Source organism: Lampris incognitus, chromosome 2 (assembly GCF_029633865.1).
Source record: "Lampris incognitus isolate fLamInc1 chromosome 2, fLamInc1.hap2, whole genome shotgun sequence".
Classification (NCBI taxonomy): domain Eukaryota; kingdom Metazoa; phylum Chordata; class Actinopteri; order Lampriformes; family Lampridae; genus Lampris; species Lampris incognitus.
Window position 1 is genome coordinate 123,032,320 of NC_079212.1, and position 22,969 is coordinate 123,055,288.

At 44.8% G+C, this 22,969-nt stretch overlaps 1 protein-coding gene across 1 annotated transcript in view; it reads left to right on the forward strand.

The window, feature by feature from the left end:
- klhdc8a (kelch domain containing 8A) overlaps nucleotides 1-22,969 on the forward strand; it is a 42,636-nt gene that overhangs the window by 18,281 nt on the left and 1,386 nt on the right. Inside the window, exons 2-7 of the mRNA XM_056301608.1 lie at nucleotides 2,385-2,422; nucleotides 2,661-2,861; nucleotides 16,403-16,613; nucleotides 17,315-17,479; nucleotides 19,332-19,550; nucleotides 22,944-22,968. Of these exons, the coding sequence (XP_056157583.1) occupies nucleotides 2,697-2,861; nucleotides 16,403-16,613; nucleotides 17,315-17,479; nucleotides 19,332-19,550; nucleotides 22,944-22,968 (785 nt within the window). The 5' untranslated portion in view covers nucleotides 2,385-2,422; nucleotides 2,661-2,696. The remainder of the gene's footprint in view (nucleotides 1-2,384; nucleotides 2,423-2,660; nucleotides 2,862-16,402; nucleotides 16,614-17,314; nucleotides 17,480-19,331; nucleotides 19,551-22,943; nucleotide 22,969) is intronic.

Genomic DNA, 22,969 nt, shown 5'->3' on the forward strand with positions numbered 1-22,969 from the left:
GCATACTTTTGAAAAACTGATGATTTGTGGGTTGGAGAATGAGATAGGAGAAGTGTGTGTGTGTGTGTGTGTGTGTGTGTGTGTGTGTGTGTGTGTGTGTGTGTGTGTGTGTGAGTGTGCGTGCGTGCGTGCGTGCGTGCGTGCGTGTGTGTGTGTGTGTTAGTGTGTTAGTTTTTCTGAAACCCGGGATATGGAGATTCACCTCTGACCTCGGACAGTTTTTTTTCCTCCCTTTTTCTCCCCAATTGTATCCGGCCAATTATCCCACTCTTCCAAGCTGTCCCAGTCACTGCTCCACTCCCTCTAACAATCCAGGGAGGGCTGCAGACTACCACATGCCTCCTTTGATAGATGTGGAGTCGCCAGCCTCTTCTTTGCACCTGACAGTGAGGCGTTTCGCCAGGAGCACGTAGCACATGGGAGGATCACGCTATTCCCCCCAGTCCCTCCCCCCCGCCCCAAACAGGCACCCTGACCGACCAGAGGAGGCGCTAGTGCAGCAACCAAAACACACACCCACATCCGGCTTCCCACCCGCAGACACGGCCAATTGTGTCTGTAAGGATGCCTACAGGGTTGTCAGGGTTGTCCAGCCTTGGGGGGGAGGGGGGGATCATCCCAGTTCATCCTCTGTGTGGAGTGGAGTTTGCATATTCTCCCTGTGTCTGCATGGGTTTCCTCTGGGTGCCCTGGTTTCCTTCCACATTCCAAAGACATGCAGGTCAGGTGAATTGGCCATACTAAATTGTCCCCTAGGTGTGAATGTGTCGGTCATGTGATGGACTGGTGGCCTGTCCAGGGTGTCTCTCCGCTTGCTGCCCAATGATTGCTTGGATATGCTCCAGCATCCCGCGAACCTTAGCAGGATGAGTGGCTTGGATAATGGATGGATGGATGGATGATGGATGGGATGCCCGACGAAGCCGGAGGTAACAGAGATTTGATCCGGCGATCCCCGTGTTGGTAGGCAGTGGAATAGACCACCACGCTACCCAGGCATCCTAGTTTGTAATTTTTTTTTTATTTTCCCGTCCACTGATGTCAGCCTATCTCTAGTACTAAACCACCAAACTTTTTTTTTTCATAGAAAGCAGTTTTGTAAGGTTTTTCTTGGCCAGTGTTGAAATTATGTCTGGTATTGATAACTTCTCAGGTAGAGGGCACACAGACAGGTTTACAGTTACAAAAACAAAAAGTGATTTAGAGTTTAATTACTCCTTAACACTGCTGCGTTAGCAAACACATGCCCTCAAGTGTTAGCCTATAGAAGAAGGAAAAAAAACAACTCCCTTTATTTGCTACTCATTATTTGTAATGAGATATTATTGAAACTAAACCAAGCGATAAGAAACCGTGAGGGTGGGAAAATGTGTCACTGTTGCTATGGTAACTCACCCTTGCACATTCAAAAGGAGAGGGGAATCCTTACTCCATCTTTTCATGCATCCTTTATTCCTTCATCTGTCAGATGACGAATGGTGTGAGAGGCAACAGTGATGGTGCAAGAGTGAAATGGAGGAAGAGTGATACAGCAGAAGGAGGGAGAGGAGTCAAGGTGCTAAACTAGAAGAAGTGCTGGTTCAAAACAATCAGGGACTTTTGATTCAACGGCGGTTAGATTTCTGTGTAACCTCGTCCCTCTGATCCCTGAATAAAGCTGTGGGAGTAGGAGACCCTTATAACCACCCTGCGCCATGAAAATCCTGCTATGCCAAGAGCGACTGGCATGTTTGGTATTTCTCACAGTATGACACATAAAAGGATGATGTGTTTTCTGATTTCTTTCTAAAGTAGGTCTGCTGTGCATGCTGGATTTGCTCTGGAAGCTTCCTCCCACTCACGTCACTAACTGACTTCTTCCTGTGCTCCCCCGAAGTGGAAACGCCAGAAAAAATGGGTTACTGGCAGGAAAGAGCAACTTAGAGAAGGATGTCAGCATGTACAATAACAGAATCGCAAAAATGAAAAAATGAAGAGTTGCAGTTACAGATCGTTACTCGGTCGACTGTGGTTATATATTGCTGCCGGCCCAAAGCACACAATAGTGTTTACTCATCTGAGGAGAACTCTGGAAGGGATCCTTTTCACATATGCTCACGCACACGCAGACACCCACACGCACGCACAACTTCATCATCCTGATATGGTCCTAACGGATGGTTAAATATGTGCACTCTGCAAGGTCCTTGTCTTTGCGTTAAAAAGAGCTTGGGCGGGGGGGGGGGGTTGATATAGTATGTTGTACATGTCAGATGTTAGGGTGATTAGGGTTGGAAACTGAACTCACTGTTTCTCTCCAAGGTACTTTCAGCATGATTAATGTTTTCATGGTGCAATTTATTTTATATCGCAGCACTAATCTATTTTTCACCTCCTTCTTTCAGGACTCGGGGTGAGCTGGTGGAACGCTGCTTGGAATAGTGTATGTCCCAGCCATATTGTTCCTACCCTCCCTCCTGCTGCTGGCTTAACCCCATTTCACCTCCTCCCTGCGAAATCTACTCTGACCCTCTCTTTCAGTTCTCCTGCACTTGCTCATTTTAACCCCCATCCCCGTATCAAGCTTTCTCCCCTTGATGTGATTACCCCAATTGCTCTACCCAAATACCCACGTCTCCAGTCTTTTCTTAAGCCCATACACCTGCTCTGTTTGTCCCCAGCCCCAGTGGCTTTTCCCCCAGGGGTGCAGTGAGACCATGGCAGTGCCCTCAGCCCATGAGTTCCATTGGCAGAACCTCGCACCCCTCCCCAGTGGTCGCGTATACCACACACTGGCAGAGGTCGGGGATCAGATGTACATCCTGGGGGGTTGTGATGTCGCAGGGAGGCCCTGCCCTGCCCTTGAACTGTACTCTCCTGAGGTAGGGAATAAAGACATGTTGGACTTTCCATGTGGCTTTTTATTTAGTGTGTCAGTACATACGGCATCAGTGCTTGAAGTGGGGGGAAAAAGTGCCAGTACTCACATTATTCACGTTTTTTTTGTTTTTTGTTTTTTGTTTTTGTTTTTTACCTTTTTATTAGACAGGGCAGTGGAGAGCTAGGCAGGAACAGGAAATGAGGGAGAGAGAAAGAGGGGTATGACATGCAAAAAAGGTACACCAAAGAGTAAAATGTAGAGGTGCCGGTACTGTGTACCGGTGAGTACCGGCACACTTCAAGCACTGTACAGCACCAAGTGATGATTAAAGGAATAAGTGGGGATTTTTGAAGTCTAGCCCTTTTATATATATTAACTGCACATGATGTATTTAGACAGACTTCATTTTCATAATCATCCATCTATCTAATCATACTGGACATCAGTAGCGAACCGTGGGGTCTGGCAGTGGGCCTTCAACGGCGCAATGATATTGTAATCAGCCAAGTTTTGGGGGTACTTTTTAATATGTGAACAGCTCTGACACACTACTCTAACACACACACACACAAACACACACACACACACACACACATCACCAGTAACTCAGTGCCTCAAGGTCCACCAAAATCAAATCCATTGTATATCAAATAGCCTTTGTCTCTCTCCATACTTGGAAAACAATGAAAATGCACATGACATGGCCTCCGCTTCTGGCCTACAACATCACCATGGACAGCACTAGCATGCAGCATCATAAAACCTCTTCTTTACAAACTGACCAGACCAAGTCAAAGCAATTCATGACCAAAGAATAGAAATAATGATAAAATCAACCTTCACATGCAGAATATGCCATGAGCAAAGTCGCAATACAATCATATACAAAATATGTCAAACCTTACGCCCTACTATTGAGTATTGTAGGCTTTAACGTTACATGAGCAAAATGTGGTATTAACCATCTATGAAGTGCCATCACAATATGTAAAATGAAAACGCCAGCTTTGATTTGGAGTAAAATAAAATTAGGCAGCTTACCTTATTAGGCTACTTGAATATAAAGTCCATCCGTCGGTCCTTCTTTGTGAAATGGGCAATGGCAGCATCATGCAGTTTGCCCTTGGATTTAAGTTCCATCAGAAGGCCTTTTTCTATGGACATCAGTGCCAAAGCTCCTCGTCGATCCTGTTTCATTGTGTTTCTGGTGTGCGTCTTGATGCGCTTCAGGGTCAAGAAAGACCGCTCAGCTGAAGAGGTGGGTACAGGGATGGTCAACACCAGACAGGTGAGGTGATGAAGCAAGAGTGGGAGTTGGCCTTCCATTTCCAATCACTTGTTGCTTTTCCCTTAAAGCACGTCTTGAGAAGGGTAACGCTAACAAGCTCGCTACAATGTCGTTCGCGTCTCCTCCCGTAGCCATGCTTCATCTTTAACTTCTTTCTCTAACTAAACTGAACTTCATCGCACTCGTCTGATACATAGACTAACGTTAGTGATGTGCAGTTCAATTGGTTTAAGTGAATCAGTAGATTTGGATCGCCAATGTAAAAGAGTCAGTCAGTCACAAGTAATGACTCCTCAGCAACTGCACATCATTCTTTTATATGAGTTAGCCCTCATCTGGATAGGTCTGGACATCTAGATGTCCTAGGGTGATATTTTTTTTGTCCCACCCACTACAACAGCAAAATATGATTGGCTGGTTCACCTGTCACTTTCTAAACAAACACACAAGCCCAAGGATTTCTAGCAGTCTTAACCAATGAGGGAGCCAGCCAGCTACCCCTTTCTCTGTCAAGAGACAACAACAACAAAATCTGATTGGATAACTCGATTTTCATGGTTTCAGGACAGTAACCCTTTCATTACTGAAACAAACTTGATAGAAACTAGGGCTAAAATTAGAATTAGAAGAGAGAATTATTATTAAATGAAAGATTTTAAATATAGCATGTAAAATGAGCCCCATCAGATTATAATTTCCTACTCTTATTTTCAGCAACAAAACACTACAAGTGATTACCAGCAGGAGTAGCTCCACCATCAGTGGTCACTCAGGGTCGAGTATGACACCGTCCTCCTTCTGGGTCTTCAGGTGGGCAAAGAGGCCAATCCTGGAGCCGCATAATGGGAGGACGCCTGTGCGTGATAGCTTTTTTTTGGGGGGGGGGCTTCCCCCCCTTTTTCTCCCCGATTGTATCTGGCGAATTACCCCACTCTTCCAAGCTGTGCTGATCTCTGCTCCACCCCCTCTGCCAATCCGGGTAGGGCTGCAGACTACCACATGCCTCCTCTGATACATGTGGTGTCACCAGCCACTTCTTTTCACCTGACAGTCAGGAGTTTCGTCAGGGTGACGTAGCGTGTGGTAGGATCACGCTATCCCCCCCTGTTCTCCCTCCCCCCCGAACAGATGCCCTGACTGACCAGAGGAGGCACTAGTGCAGCGACCAGGACACATACCCACATCCGGCTTCCCTCCCGCAGACACAGTCAATTGTGTCTGTGGGGACATCCAACCAAGCCGGAGGTAACATGGGGATTCAAACCGGCGATCCCCATGTTGGTAGGCAATGGAATAGACCACCATGCCACCTGGATGCCTGTGACAGCTTGTTATGTGGAGAGGCTGATGCGCCTGCAGCCACCACACGTTCCTTGGCAGGCCAGAGTCCAATGGCCTGGAGAACCAAGACTATTGGGAACCACCCTTTGTTGCAGCCTTAATTTGCCTTCACTGCTGTTGTGACCTGGAGACATCTTCTGCCAGTTCCACTGCTGAGGTCTTTGTTGGATCATACTTTGTCTGGAACCTCCCCCTTGACCTAGCTGCCTTGGATAACCCTACCAGGAGCCACACTCTGGATGGCATAGCTCTTGGGATCATTGCTTCTCCGCCATGGGTGGAGAAGGTATCGATCCAGGAGAAGAGCACAGCAAAACAAACACTAAGAGGGAATGTAGCAATAAAAACGGCAGTAAATTTTTAGAAATAACCACTCAACTTCGCAATAATAGACTACTGTAACATCATGCTAGATTTGTCTCAACTGAGGAGTGCTTGTTTTGCACGGAATGATTGTGGATTTGTGTCCCCATTGGGTTGAACTTTAGATGGCGAGCTGGAGCTGTATGTCCAATATGAAGAAAAGGATGGACGACTGTGAAAATGAAACCTACCAATGCACTACACGACCACTGAGTGTAAAATAGGCATACATTTAAAAAATTGCAAATTATTCCTTTAAATCAATTATTTGGGCAAGTTGGTCACAGTAGCAACACTAATGGCTACAAGTGATACTTCTGGAGAGGCATACAGTAGCAAATGCTTGACACCAATTATTTTGTGTGCTGCCTTATGTTAACTTGAATTCATACCAGTGGCAGCTGGTGACTCAAAAAATTGGGGAGGACAGGAGAAAAACCAACCCACATTGTTATATTTTACACTAGTTGGCCACTTATCTCTACTTCATGTTCAATGAAAAGTCAGGCAGTAAAACAATGGCTTACAAGAGTTCTTAAAAACAGCATAATTTTATTTTTATGAATATATTCTTATTTTATATATTATTTATATATATTATTTATATTTTTATTTCATTTCATTTTGCACAAACCATGAAAATCTGTAATTAGAATCAAAATTAGACTCATCTTTATTTGGTCTAGTACGTTCATGCATACACAAATTTTGCCTCTGGTTTAGTGGCTCTCAATATGCTTACATAGAATAACAACAGAATATACATGTATATGTACAATATACAGTATATACAATAGCATGCTTAGATGACAATGTTAAGTGTTCATCGGAGTGGCGGCCTGCAGAAAGAAACTTTTCTTGTGCCTGGTTGTTTTGATGTACAGTGCTCTGTAGCACCTACCAGGGGGGAGGAGTTGGAACAGGTTGTGACCAGGGTGATGGGTCTGCAATGATATTGCCTGCCTGTTTCCTGACTCTGGAGATATATATGTCCTGAATGGAGGGCAGGTTAGCACCAATGATTTTCTTTGCAGTCCCGACTGTCCACTGTAGTCTGTTCCTGTCCTGTTTGGTTGCCAATCCAAACCAGACTGTGATGTATGTACAGAGAACAAACTTGGTTATTGCCGAGTAGAACTGAATCAGCAGTTCCTAAGGCAGGTTGAACTTCCTGAGCTGATGGAGAAAGAAAATCCTCTTCCCGGCCTTTTTGAGGATTGTGTCATGTTGGATGCCCATCTTAGGTCCTGGGAGATTGTGGATCCCAAAAACCTAAAGGTTTCCACAGCAGACAGCGCTGTTGAGTATGGTGAGGACAGCAGTGTTGGGGGGCTCCTCCTGATGTCCACTGTCATCTCCACTGTTTTGAGCATGTTGCGTGTTCAGCTCAAGGTTGTTATGACCACACCAGAGGGCCAGCTATTCAACTTCCCATCTGTATGCAGACTCGTCACCATGAGGCCAATGATCATCTTGTCATCTGCAAACTTCAGGAGTTTAACAGACAGGTCTCTTGAGATGCTGTCATTTCTGTAAAGGGAGAAGAGCAGAGGGAGAGCACACATCTCTGGGGGGCGCCAGTGCTGATTGTCTGGGTGCTGGATGTAGTTTTTCCCAGCCTCACCTGCTGCCCCCTGTCTATCAGGAAGTTTGTGACCCACTGACAGGTGGGGGTTAGCACAGTGAGCTGGGTGAGTTTGGAGTGGAGGATGTCTAGGACGATGGTGTTGAATGGTGAACTGTAGTCCACAAATAGGACCCTTGCTTATGTCCCTGGGGAGTTAAGGTGTTGAAAGATGTAGTGCAGTCCCATGTTGACTGCATCATCCACTGACCTGTTTGTTTGGTAGGCAAACTGCAAGGGATTCCAGCAAGGGGCCTGTGATGGCCTTCAGGTGGGTCCACACCAGTCCCTCAAAAGACTTCATGACCACAGACGTATGTCAGGGCGAGGTGCCTGAAGTAATTTAATCCTGAGATACAGGGTTTCTTGGGGACCAGGATGATAGTGGTGCATTTGAAGCAGGAGGGGACTTCAAGTCAAGTCAATTTTTTTTGTACACATCTCCAGTGATCTGACCAGTGTGAAAATGAGGGCCAGCTGGTCAGCACAGACTTTATGGCAGAAGAGAGATACACCATCTGGGCCTGGTGCCTTCCTGATCTTCAGTCTCTGGAAGAGCTGCATCACATCCTCTTCACAGATCCTGAGTGCAGGTGGGGGGTCAGTGGAGAGGTGTGAGGGGCTGGCAGGGGGTGGTTGGTTGTGTGATGTGGCCGGAGAGGGTGGGTGAGAGTGGGCTGATCAAACCTGCAGTAAAACATGTTCTTGTTGGGGGCGGGGCACCCCAGTGGCTCACCTGGTAGAGTGTGCACCACATAAGGCTGAGCCCTTACCACAGTGGCCTGGGTTTGAATCCTGCCCGGGCCCTTTGCTGCATGTCATCCCCTCTCTCTCCCCTGCCTTTCTTTTCTCTCTCTACTATCGCTATGAAATGAAGGTAGAAAATGCCCAAAAAAACCCAAAAGAAAAATAGAATAAAATCATGTTCGGGTCATCAGCCAGTTGACAGTTCTCTGTAGTGTAGGGGGATGTTTCTCCTGTAGTTGGTGATGTCCTGCAGGCCTCTCCACACAGACGCAGGATCGTTAGCTGAAAACCTGTTTTTTAGCTTTTCACTGTAGCTAGCCCCTTTTGGCTACTCTGATCCCCTTTGTCAGTGTGTTTCTAGCTTGGTTGTGGAGGATCCTATCTTCACTCCTGTAGGCCTCCTCCTTGGCCTGACAAAGCTGCCTGTGTTTTTCTGTGAACCAGGGCTTATTGCTATTGAAGGTGCAGAAAGTTTTGGTGGGCACACACATGTCCTCACAAAAGCTGATGTAAGATAGCACAGTGCCAGTAAGCTAGTTCAGGTCTGTAGATCCATCCATTATCTGTGCCGTTTATCCTGCTCTCTGGGTCACAGGGATGCTGGAGCCTATTCCAGCAGTCATTGGCAGCAGCAGGCGGGGAGACACCCCGGACAGGCCACCAGGCCATCATGGGTCCGACATGCACACACACACACACACACGCACACACACACACACGCACACACACACACACACACACACACACACACACACACACACACACACACACACACACACACACACATTCATACCTAGGGGCAATTTCGTATGGTCAGTTCACCTAACTTACATGTCTTTGGCCTGTATCTGATATATTATCTGATGTATTAAATAAATTTAACAAAGTTAAACTGAAAATTGCTTACATTTGTACCACAGCTCTCTCTCATGTCACCCTCTCTCCTCTCTTCTGTCTGCCATTTTTCTTTCAGCACAATGTAATGGTGATATATATTGCTTGGTTAGTGACCATCGGTTGTACACTACTTTTCACGATGCATTGTGGAATACACTGAGTCCACTATATAGGGTGTAATAATTCCCACTATACATTCGGACAGCACTACAAAATGGCGAACTCACTCACTCCTCACTATATAGTGGACTGGTGAGTAGTGAGCGATGTCAAACACATCCTTGGTCTGTTGGGATTTGGTCACCCTACTGCCGGGCCGTAAATCATAAATTGCTGCCGGCAGGAAGTAGATGCATTTTTGCACATGCGTCTAACAACTTGGGTTTTCGGTACCAATCGGGCAATGACAGGCATAATAATTTTAGCATAAAAAAGGCTTTTGCGTTTTTTTTCCAGAATTTTCAACAAAAGGTGGCTAGCCATTGAGTTATATAAGCAGGGAAAACCCAATTTTACTGAAATGAAAATAAGTTTGTTTACATCCCACTCAGTCTGGAAAATTACTCATTTCGTTGAAAACAAGGTTAATCAACTCAAATATTTAGTTCTTTGGGAAGAAAATTGTTATTTGGTGCATGATGACTTTTTAAATATAGTAAAATAGGTCTGTAGATGCAGCCTCAAAAACACTCCAATCAGTGCAGTCAAAGCAGGCCTGAGCTCCAGTTTTGACTCTTTGCACCATTTCCTCACAGTCTTAAACACAGGCTTTGCAGATTTTAGTTTCAGCCTATAGTTTGATAGACGATGAATCAGACAGTGATTAGAGAGACCTGGGGGTGGGTGGGGGGCAGAGCCATAGGCATTCTTTAATATTGTGTTGCAATGATCCAGTGTTTTTGTCCCTGGTGGTACACTTAACATGCTGCCTGTATTTTGGCAGTTCATGGCTGAGGTTTGCTCTGTTAAAATCCCTAAGGATAATGAGAGGGGAGTCTGGATATTTGAACTTCATGTTTATTATCCGGGCAGCCAGGTGCTGTAATGCGTCACTGACACAGGCCTCAGGTGGGATATAAACACCAACCAGAATAAATGATGACAACTCCCACGGGAATAAAATGGTTTACAGTCAATGAAAATGGTCTCCAAGTGAGGGATACATAATTCCATCAACATTGTGACACCTGTACACCAACCTTCTTTTACAAGCAGATCCTGCCTCCCTGTTTTTTCCCCGTTAGCTAGGTTTCACAGTCCGCTCGAAGGAGTTGGAAGTGCGACAGATGGAGTGAGCTGTCCGGTATATGCTCACCAAGCCAAGTTTCAGTGAGGCACGGGGCGGCAGATCTGGAAAAGTCTGTGTTTGTTCCGTTGAGGAGCAGCAGTACATCCATCTCGTTGGAGTGAACATTCGCCAGGTGGATTGACGGCAGCGCAGTTCGAAATCCCTACTGTCACAGTTTAATGAGCGCTCTGGCTTGCTTCCCCATCGTCGGCTGTGGCGAAGCCTATACAGAGCTGTTGCTCCTCCAAATAAGCTGGGTAAAACTCTCCAGTTCAATGAAAAACAGTAAAAAGTCTGACCAGTGGCTAGTCGGATTTAAAAGGTCTTCCCTATCGAATATGATCAGAGAGTGAGAGCTGGAAGCTAATCAAATAAACAAAAAACAGATGCCAAGATTAAGGAAGGCATTTTTGTTGGTCCACAAATCAGACAGGTCATCGATGACAGGGAGTTAGAAGATCTGCTAGTAGGGCCAGAGAAAATAGCATGGGAGGCATTTGAGGATGTTGTTGAGAGTTTTCTTGGCAACTACAGAGCACCAAACTACACTGAGCTGCTTGACAACATGCTTATAGCATACAAAACCATGAAGTGCAACATGTCATTGAAGATTCATTTTCTGCGTTCATATTTGGACTTCGTCCCTGCTGATCTTGGTGCATTCAGTGACGAACATGGTGAAAGGTTTCACCAGGACAGTGTGACCATGGAAAAGAGGTATCAGGGCAACTGGAATCCATCAATGCTGGCGGACTATTGTTAGACACTGACATGAGAGGCACCAGATACTGCATACAAAAAAAAAAATCAGCTGCAAAACATTTTAAGCTCAGTTGAACTAACACAATGTGTTAGCATCATTATGCGATTAAACATGTTAAATTCAATCAAATTTATTTTAATATTTCTCCAAATTCCTACATGATACAAGAAATCTGAAATTGTTTTTGTGTTCAGCTTGACATTGTCTATCAAAATCTCTTCTTTTTTTCAGGAGACAAAATGTTTGAAAAAAAATTTTGTCCAGTGTTATTTAATTATTATATTTATAATTATTACTAATTATTGAAAATAAAATAAAAATCAAGTGTGTTATGAGTTCTTCTGCCTGTGGGAGAGTTCCACTCACTATACATGTTGGGAAATTATCTTCATAGCTGCTGTGAGGCCTGTTGTTGCATCCAGTCTTCTAAGAGTTAGAGAGAAGTAAAGGCTGGCTGTCTTCTTTGGATCTTGCAAGGTCAGAAGAAGCCTGGCCAGTAAAAAAAATCAACACAAATCAAGCTTCGGCAGTTTAATAGTGATGGAAAACTAAACTGAGCTATGAATACTCACCTTTTCTTTGGCTCTTGTAAGGTCACAAGGCAATGTGGCTGTTGTCACTTAATAGATAAAAGGGAAACGTAAATCTGTAAAAGGAAATTTGGACTCTGTTGAAAAGGCCTAAATAAAATGTAATTTTTTAGCGATTTACTTAATAAAAGTACTTCGCAATTTGCATGTTATAATTTCCTCTCTACTATGCTAATATATGAATCTATCTATCGCTTTACCACCTGTTCGACACACTCACGTACAACACAGTGGTAGAGAATTGAAGATGAAATTTGGAAATTATCATTAGGCCAAGGCAATGCCAAAATTGTATTCTGATTGCTGATTGGTTAGAGAGGGCTTCCTCTGTTGGAACATAATTTTACATGTTTTGGCCAATAACAGATGACACAGGACAAGATTATTGCAGATATCATTGATAACCGCACCCTCAAAACTCTGATTGGGTATTCACCAGTGCATTCAGCTCCCCTGATTGGTTCTCTGATGTTTGGCGCTAAATCCAGAGCCTCTGGCTAGACCCACCCAAAGGGAGATTCATCCTCCCTTACATTATTCACCCCATGTTAAAAGCCAGAACTCACGAGCCACTGGGGTAACAACCATTTATAATGAAAATCAATGGGTGACATGGGGAGGTACAGTACATTTTCAATTGCGGTAGAGATTGCTGTCAATATTTTGATACAGGGAGATGATTTTTGTGACTTTGAAGTGTTAAAATAGTAATATTATCAGTATTTTAGTCTGTTAAAATTACGTGTATTTATTTTTCTTTTTTAAGTTTGTTTTTCTCTGAAATTTTAAGGAGGATGGTCCTCCCTTTCCTCAATGGGCAGGCCTCCTGTATTTAATACAGAACAAATTACATCCACTGAGGATCCGATACGCCAAGTGGTTTCACTGCTAGAGCTGCTAGAGTGGTCCGGTGCAAGTTCTGGTCTCACGTTATTGACAGTAACAAACAACAAAGGGCTCTGGGCAAACTTCATGCATCTCCAGTTAGTTTGCGACAGTTTATATGTGGTTGTTGGCAAAACATGTAGTCATTCTACATGTTTTGATGGCACCAAGCCATCAGTACTGTATGCCACAGCACAGAGGAAGTTACCGCCCGCAGCCAACGAGCACCGCTACTGCACAAAACTTTCACTGTGTGGGTTTAAAGAAGTAAAACTACATTTACCTCATGACTATATTGATGTTTCTTTTGAAATGAACCTACAACACAATAGCGACATTAAATGTTAGGAGCTCGGCCCTGTTATGGCCTGGTGGCTTGTCCAGGGTGTCTCCCCGCCTGCCGCCCAGTGACTGGTGGGATAGGCTCCAGCATCCCCGTGACCCTGAGAGCAGGATAAGTGGTTTGGATAATGGATGGATGGATGGATGGAATCCTTCTATTATTCTTGGGGTCAATTTGACCCCATTCAGTGTTTAATGTCTATAAATAAATGATTTATGTCTTTTTTTCTTCATATTTAATATTAGTGTCATATTTAATGACATTTCCTAATCTAATGGGGAAACCTGGGGAAACATAAAATTAACATGATGATATGTTTTCAATGTCCTGTAAACATTTTGAATGCATCGGTGTTCTTTGGGGTCAATTTGACCCCAGGCCATTTTAGCTGTATAAAATGTGTGTTTGTGTGTGTGTGTGTGTGTGTGTGTGTGTGTGTGTGTGTGTGTGTGTGTGTGTGTGTGTGTGTGTAACCTAACATACACACACCTGTATTAGTAGAATTGATAGTTCATACGACTTGAGGGAGGGGAACTTTAATATTTCCCGTGCCATGGGGGCATAGGTGTGTGTGCATGAGTGTGTGTGTGTGTGTGTGTGTGTGTGTGTGTGTGTGTGTGTGTGTGTGTGTGTGTGTGTGTGTGTGTGTGTTTGTGCGTGTATGTGTGACCTAACACACTTGTAGTAGTAAAACTGATACTTCACATGACATGGGGGAGGGGGAAACATAATTCCTATGAGAACTTTGATATTTCTTGCACCGTGGGGGTGGGGAAATATGGTTCCTGCGAGGACATTGATAGTTCACACAACATAAGAGAGGAGCAAAATTATAAAAGCATGCACAGCAGCCTTCTAACCTATTCCTCTTCATGCTGTGTGTGCTCTGTGTGCTCTTTCTCAGCTGAGAATGACCTCTAAGCAATGGTTTACTGCCAATGGGGTTTTGACACAGCTCTTTGACACTGAAAGTGACATAGAGGAGAATGTGTCTGAGACAGAGGATAATGTTGAGGAGGACCCTGATTATGAGGTATCCTCCTCTGATGAGAATGACAGTGTTGACCCTCCTGTTGACTCTCAACCACTAGTAGACACTTTACCTCCCAAAAATGGAAAGGTATTATGGTCCCTCTCCCCACTTGAATGACACGATAGACTTAGTGCTGCTAATGTTATCAAAATGGTTCCAGGCCCCACCAGATACGCTGTCAGCCATGTCGAAGACATAAAATCATCATTTGAGCTCTTCGTAACACCATCGATTGAAAATTATATACTTGGGATGACAAACTTAGAGGGGAGGCGTGTGTATGGGGACAGACTTGGATGTGACCCACTTGCAAGCCTACATTGGGTTGCTCATTTTGGCAGGAGTGTACAAGTCAAAAGGCAAAGCAACAGCAAGCCTTTGGAATGCAGACACTGGAAGGGCAATATTTCCAGCCACCATGTCTCTAAAGACATTCCATGTTTTCTCCCATGTCATATGCTTTGATGACAGAGAAACAAGGCAGGGCCGATGAGAGCATGACAAACTCGCAGCAATACGGGATGTATGGGACAAGTGGGTTCAGCGATTACCCTTACTTTACAATTCAGGCCCCCACGTGACTGTGGATGAATGTCTGGCTGCATTTCGTGTGCGTGGTCCCTTCAGACAATACATGCCAAGCAAACCGGCCAACTCAAAATATGGGCAGCATGTGATGCACAGTCCAGCTATGCCAGGAATATGCAGATCTATACACTGGCAGATACCCTGGGGAAGCACCTGAAAAAAATCAGGACATGCGGGTGGTACTGGACATGGCTGAAGGACTGAATGTCATAACATTGCATGTGATAATTTTCATATCATACACCCTGAGTGAGGAACTGCTCAAAAGAAAGATTACCATGTTGGGGACAGTGAGAAAGAACAAACCAGAGCTTCCCTCTGAGCTTCTTGTGATGAAGAACAGATAGGTAACATCTTCAATGTTTGCCTTCACTGACAGAGCCACTGTCATCTCCTATTGCCCCAAGAAAGGGAATAGTGACCTGCTGATGAGCACCAGGCACAAGGATGCTGCCCTGAGAACCAGCGAAGACAGAAAACCACAAATGGTCTTGGACTACAATGAGACAAAGGGAGGGGTTGATAACCTGGACAAGGTCACAGCCACATACAGCTGCCAATGCATGACTGCCTGCTGGCCCCTTGTCATTTTCTTCAACATCATTGATGTGAGTACCTACAATGCCTTTGTAATATGGAGCGAAACAAACAAGGACTGGAACAGCGGAAAACTGAGTCGTAGGAGGATTTTCCTGAAGCAGTTGGGTTACGTGCTGGTGAAACTTCACATCGAGAGAAGACGGTGCCTTCCAAGAGCATCAACCGCTGCTGCAACTGTTATAAAGGACATCCAAACAGAGACACATGCCCCAACTCCACCAGTGGTTCAAACTGCAGGCAGGAAACGTGGCAGGTGCCAGGTCTGTCCCACCAGAAATGACTCCAAGACCAGAAACACCTGTGTGAAATGTAAGAAATACGTCTGCAAGCAGCACGCACACACTCTCTGCACATCATGGGCACAGTAGTGCAGACAGAAGCCTGGACTGTACCTTCTGGTGGCCTGTAGAAAAAATAATATGCTGTTCATAGTCTGTCTATGCTGTTTGTATTCTGTCAGACTACTTTTGGTGACTACATAACTTTGTTTTCTACGTTTTCACAAACACGTATTCACATACATAGCACTTACAGTAGCACAGAACAATCCCTGACACAATGCTCAAATTTACCTTTTATAGATGTTTTTTTGTAAATAAAGAATGGTTATGTGTTCCTTACTGATGTTCCTTGCTGATGTTCTAATGATGCTGATGTTCGGTTTTACAAATAAAATCCTTCTAAATGTTTGACATTGTATTTGTTTTTCCTGGGGTCAAATTGACCCCGAACATAATACATGGTACAACAGAAATAATTTTTCTTTCCAAATGTTATAAATAACAAAAATCTGTACTTAGAAATAATATATAACACATCAAAAAAGATCGTTCTTTCCAATTTCAGGTCAATCAGAGCGATTTTATGGTGATTTGCATATTTTTCCATAGTCACGTAATAGGTATTCTGGGTGTATAAGGATGGGGGGGGGGGTTATGTTTTATTTAAAGGGCTATTTAGGTAGTCATCAAAGAAACATAAATTACCTGACACATAAACTTAGGTAACCATTTTAATTATAATCATTTTCTGGATGTTTAAACTAATGGGGTAAAATTGACCCCAAGGATAACATTTGTTCGTAAAATCTGAAGATAACAGGAGGCTTAAAGATGACCTGAAGCTTTATGTGTGAGCTGATCTTTGTAAGACATTACGTGATGTGTTTGCAACTGGTTTTCACTGTCTGCAGGGAGACCAGTGGGTTAGCTTGCCCCCAATGCCAACCCCTCGTGCTGGGGCAGCTGTGGTGGTGCTTGGGAAGCAAATCCTGGTGGTGGGGGGAGTCGGAGAGGACCAGAGCCCCCTGAAGGTGGTGGAGGTGTACAACACAGAGGAAGGGAAGTGGAGGAAGAGAAGTGCCCTCCGAGAGGCTCTCATGGGTGTCACCATCACAGTGAAAGGTGCGCAGTGTGTCAAAGGCTGGGCGCTTATTATTTGGGTCTGTCCATTTTATTTCAACAACACCAGACTCTGGAGGTCAGTTTAATTGATCACTTTTCAGGTAGCAACTTTTAAGGGCTTGGTGTCATACATATATAGTCGAGCAGTCACACAAGTTAATTTCAAAGTTGGACGTCTGCCATTGGAAACAAGACACATCAACTTTTATGAGATGACTGACATCACAAAATCAAACCAAATTCTACAGAATGGAATACAACTGAAGTCTTTGTTGACAAAATGTAAAATACCGCTTTTAAATATTTCCTTTCTCCCACTCTCTGTTGGGCAATGAATGCTCAGTAATTATTTTTGTTCCAAATGGATGGATAGAAATTTGGGAGCGCTTTATATACTTCAAACGCTTGATGTGTGTTGGTTTTTTTTGTTTTTTTTCAGTGATTCTCAATTTGCATGTCACCATTACGGTGTGTAAAAGCAGACTCTGCCAGAGGGGCAACCCTTATCTCCCAGCTCTGTTAATTATATTCTTCTCCCTTTTTTAATTTGATGTTTTCTCTTTTATTTGTTCTAACATTCCTTACCACACATCTATTCTTATCCTGGAAGTTCTCCGTTATTGTTTTAATGTTTTGCTACGGATCCTTCCACTTTCTCCCCTTTTTTGTCTTTGCCTCTCCTTCTGTCCATCGATGTGTAGACAGCAGAGCCTTGGCAGTCGGGGGAATGGGGGCTGACTTATTTCCTCGAAGTATCCTACAACAGTATGACTTGAGAAAGGACGTGTGGGCGCAGCTGCCCCCTATGCCAACCCCTCGGTACGACGCCACTGCGCATCTCTTGGGGAATAAAATCTATGTTGCAGGTACAGAAATAAGTGTGTGTGTGTGTGTGTGTGTGTGTGTGTGTGTGTGTGTGTGTGTGTGTGTGTGTGTGTGTGTGTGTGTGTACCAGGTTTTTCTATCCTAATGGGGACCACAAACCTGAAACCACATACCTTGTGGGAACATTTTATGGGTCCCCCATGAGGAAAAGGGCCTATTTTACGATTAGGACTTGGGTTCAGGGTTAAGGTTAGAATCAGGATAAGGGTTAAGGTTATGCATGTAGTTATAATGGTTAAGGTAAGTGGAGTACAGGTCAACAAAATGTTGACCTGTACTCCACTTTTGTCGATCTGACCAAGGCCTTTGATTCTGTCTGCAGAGATGGCCTTTGGAGAATCATGGCAAAATACGGATGTCCAAAAAAGTTCATCACCATCGTATGACAACTACACAATGGCATGCTAGCCAGAGTCCAAGATAATGGAGTTGCATCTGAGCCATTCCCTGTCTCTAATGGAGTAAAGCAAGGCTGTGTCCTTGCCCCAACTCTGTTCAGCCTTATGTTCTCAGCCATGCTGTCAGATGCCTTCAGAGAGGAGGACGCTGGCAATGTTGTTGATTACCGTTTTGATGGCTCTCTCTTCAACCTTCAGCGGCTTAAAGCAAAAACCTTAGTTAAAATGGCAACCTTCAACAATCTTCTGTTTGACGATGACTGCGCCCTCAACGCTACATCCGAAGCCAACATGCAACAAAGTATCAATAAGTTCTCAGAGGCTTGCAACAACTTCGGCCTCACCATCAACATAAAAAAGACTGAAGTACTTCATCAGCCAGCTCCAGGCAAGCCATACAATGTACCTAACATCACCATCAATGGGCATCGATTTAATGCGGCCGACAAATTCACTTACCTGGGCAGCTCTCTCTCCAGATATGTCACCACTGATGAAGAGATGTACTGCTTTTGGCAGACTCCACAAGAATGTGTGGAACGGGACAGGCATCACCCAGGAGACAAAAATTAAAGTGTATCGGGCCATAGTTCTCACCACACTGCTTTACGGCTGCGAAACATGGACAGCTTACAAACGCCATGCAAAAACACTAAACCGTTTTCACACCACATGCCTCAGAAAAACTTCTTGGCATAAAGTGAGATGACAAGATCCCTGACACAGAGGTCCTCACTCACTCTAGACCGCCGAGTATACACATCATCCTCATGCAATCACGGCTTCGTTGGGTGGGCCACGTAGTTTGCATGCCAGACCACCGTCTCCCAAAGAAACTGTTATATGGCGAACTCAAGCAAGGCAAGCACTCCATGGTGGTAAAAAAAAACGTTTCAGACACCTTGAAGGTTTCGTTAAAAGCCTTCACCATCAACTACGACACATGGTAACAGAAAGTTCTGAACAGAGGAGAGTGGCGTGCAGCTGTCCGAAATGGTGTAAACACATGTGAGGACACCAGGATTGCTGCAGCAGAGAGCCGCAGGCAGGCCAGGAAAGACCGTGCCAGCAACCCTCCAGCTACTCCCACTATCCCATGCCCACACGGCCAAAGAACATTCAGGGCGCAGATTGGACTAACTAGCCATCTTCACACCCACAGAAATCGACCCCTACAGAATGACTAGATGGTCCTCGTCGCTGCAACGGTCAATCAACACAATGGTTAAGGTTATGGTTAAGGGCTAGGAAATGAATGTAGTCAATGAGGGGGGTCCCCGTTAGTATAGAGAAACGGTGTATGTGTGTGTGTGTGTGTGTGTGTGTGTGTGTGTGTGTGTGTGTGTGTGTGTGTTTGTGTGTGTGTGTCTAACCCAATAAGTATATTGACTTTGTGTGGCTGTGTGTTTTTGTCCATTTGCGCACTATGCTGCAGGTGGGCGCCAGTGTAAGCGGGTGGTGAAGTCTTTTGAGGTGTACGACTCGGAGGCTCGTCTCTGGAGTACACTTCCCATGATGCCGTGTAAGCGTTCGTACGGGGGTGTCTTGTGGGACAGCGCTGGGAGGCTGTGTCTGCTAGGCGGGCTGCGCCAGGGAGGGGGACACCAGAGCTCAAAGTTCACCAAGAATGTCAACATTTTTGACACCAGCCAAGGTAAGAGACAGTGTCTGGATAACGGCTTTGTTTTTGAGTGCTAATTGTTCTAAAAACAGCTACGGTGACGCCTGTTGTGACGTCTAACATGCCACGCATGTTAGCACATTAGCACAGTGGCTTCAGTCTCAATATCAGGAACGGTTTTCATCATGTCCTCGTCAAAGTTCACATCACCTTCGACTTCGCCGCAACGAAAAATCGTTTTCTACTTCACAAGGTCTGTACCCTAAGCAGACGAGTTCCCACATCCCAGGGAAATTACCTATCATCTGTTCTGAAAGAGATATCACAAAGCAGCAAGAGAGGAGCGCTGTAGAGAGAAGTGCAAGAGCTATACATAGGGAGAAATCAATAAGTCATTTAAGACTGTAGGATATCTGGTCACACTGTGGGATTGGTCTAATAAAAGCCAAATAAGAGGAGTGGGCGGGAGGGCAAAAGTTAATTCACAATTGTGTGTGTGTGTGTGTTTGTGCATGCAGAAAGACTCAGCATTAAATGTTTAATTAACATATTGGTCCATAAGTCTTTTAATGGATTATGTATGCGTATTCACATACTTGCAAACATACACACACAGACACACACACGCATGCACACACACACACACACACACACACACACACACACACACACACACACACACACACACACACCAACACACGGAAAGCACTGTACCTCCCTCTACAATCTAATTTTAGTGGAGATGAGATAGGAGATGAGCTGGGGAGGCAGAGCCGGGGGTGAAGAGTGCTTTACATTACAAGGTGCAGAGTTGGATTGTTTTATTATCCATCTCCACCAATCTCGCTCATACGCAGTCACAGATTCTGCTCTCAGACTGGGATCTTCTATTACCACCCATGCCACGTCTTAGATGCATGCCTGTTAGATGATATTCCTGCTGAGCATAAACATCGCCAGCAGATAAGTGGGCATGCTATGGCACGCCTAATCATGGTTACAAATTACAGAGAGAGAGCTGTGGACAAAATTACCACTACACAGAACACAAAGCCAATCCATCAGAGAGTCGGCCTATATCTCTGATTCAAATGCTATTCTCCCCCCCCCCCCCTCTCTCTCTTTCTCTCTTGTTTTTGCTCTCTCTGCCAGAATATTCTCAACTTGAATAATACTTAGCGTGCCTTTACTGCATGCACATTTTACAAAGAAACAGTCTTTGAGAGAGCACTTGTGTAATCCCTCTAAAGCAAACAGGGATGGGGCCCATGGCTGTGTCTCCGTCTGCGGTCCCGGAGGGCCGAGGGGTTGGGCTGAGTATGATGTGCTGAAAGCCCCAATAAAAAAAAAAGAAAAGAAAAGAAGAGACCACTGGAGAGTGGGAGCCGGTTGTCACTAGAACAACAAAGAGAGGGAGGCTGAATACGCAGCAGCCCAGCCAGCTGTGCTCTCCTCTCTTTAGAGTACCAGCCTGGCCTGCAAACCACAGCCCTTCATTAGAGATGTGTCCAATCCACCGTCACCGTGTGTCTGTTTGTCTCTGCTGACTCTCTCTACCTCGCATCCACTCTCATCCTCTCTTGCTCTTCCTCTCTCTCGCGCTCTCTCTCGTTCTTTTCTTTCCTTTTTTCTCTCTCTCCCCTCAGTCCTCTCTACTCGTCTCATCCTTTGATTTTCTCTTGTTCTGTTTTTGTTAGCCGTCGTGCCTTTTTTTCTGTATACCTCTGCATTTATCACTCTCTCGTTCTCTCCTCCTCTCCTCTTTCTCGCTCTCATGCATACACACATATGCATGCAAGTATACACAAACACGCACACACACCTCTCTCTCACTGTCTCTCTCTGTCTCTCTCTCTCTCCTTTGTCTCCTTTGCGCTAATGAAGTTACCTTCCTCCTCCGCCAGTCACGATTCACTCGGGCCTGGATTTCCTTCAGATAAACAAGGCTTGCCAACAACAAAGCCCCCCCCCCCCCCCAAAAAAAAGTGTTTGAAAACTAACTCAGCGTTTTGGAAAATGTCTCTCTCTCTCTGAGGGATAGTTGAGAAGAGCTGCCCCCCCCCACCCGCCCCCTCCCAATTACAGGCGCTCTGGAGTGTTTTAACACTCTTTAGTGTCTGGCAGACTGAAATGCCACTGTACTCTCACAAGGTGTTTATCTTTGGATAAAGTTGTCCTTATAGTTAATCTGACGAGGCTGTTTTATGTCGTTATGTAGACGGAGAGAGAGAAGGAGAGAAAGAGAGACAGACTTTCATATTATCCGGCCCTCACCTCTTTTTTCTTCTCTCTTTGTGTTCTGTGTTTGCTGTTACCTTTTTGTACCTTTGGGACCAGTGCGTGTGTGTGTGTGTGTGTGCGTGTGAGAGAGAGAGAGAGAGAGAGAGAGAGAGAGAGAGAGAGAGAGAGAGAGAGAGAGAGAGAGAGAGAGAGAGAGAGAGAGAGAGAGAGAGAGAGAGAGAGCGAGAGAGAGAGAGAGAGAGAGAGAGAGAGAGAGGAGAGAGAGAGAGAGAGAGAGAGAGAGAGAGAGAGAGAGAGAGAGAGAGAGAGAGATCATAATCATTGTTGTTGCGGTTATTATTATAATCGTTGTTGTACTGTGTTGATGTTGTTTTACATGCTTTGGCAATATGTACACAAACGTATGTCATGCCAATAAAGCACATATTGAATTGAATTGAATTGAGAGAGAGAGAGAGAGAAAGAGAGAGAGAGAGAGAGAGAGAGAGAGAGAGAGAGAGAGAGAGAGAGAGAGAGGAGAGAAGAGAGAGAGGAGAGAGAGAGAGAGAGAGAGAGAGAGAGAGAGAGAGAGAGAGAGGGAGCGAAAGAGAGAGAGAGAGAGGGAGAGCGAGAGCGAGAATGTGTGTGTGTTTAGCCATGTACAGCATGCATTTAAATGTGTGCTGTCTCCTGATGTGTTGGCCCAAGAACAAGAGCCTCAAAGACTGGAATTGAGATTCAAGTCTAGAAGTCAGATTGGAAATAGATTTATATATGAAGGCAGCACCCCCACCTTGTTTATTTGCCCGAGCTACGTGGGCATAAGTATAGACGGGTGGGGAAGCTTCATTTAAGGGAAGGAAAACATTTGGTTTCAGCCATGTTTCACATAACCCAATCATATTTTCAAGAATCAGATCATTTATCGGCTTTGGTAGACAGTGATCCGATATTTATGAAATGACATTTAAGCATCTTGTAGAAGTGATCAGTAGTAGGCAGAACTTTGGCGCTACCAGTTGGTGAAATATTAATTGGAATTAGACGCCTTGTTGACAAATTTCACAACCAATTTTGACACTCTGTTAGCCCCAGCTGCTTACAACACACACCCATAAGAAGACACACACACACACACAAACACACAACAAATTACAACGACTCACTCGCTGAGATTATGCACCTGGGTTTTGGTTCTGCCTCCAGGAGTGTGGCTGAAGTCGGAGGAGACT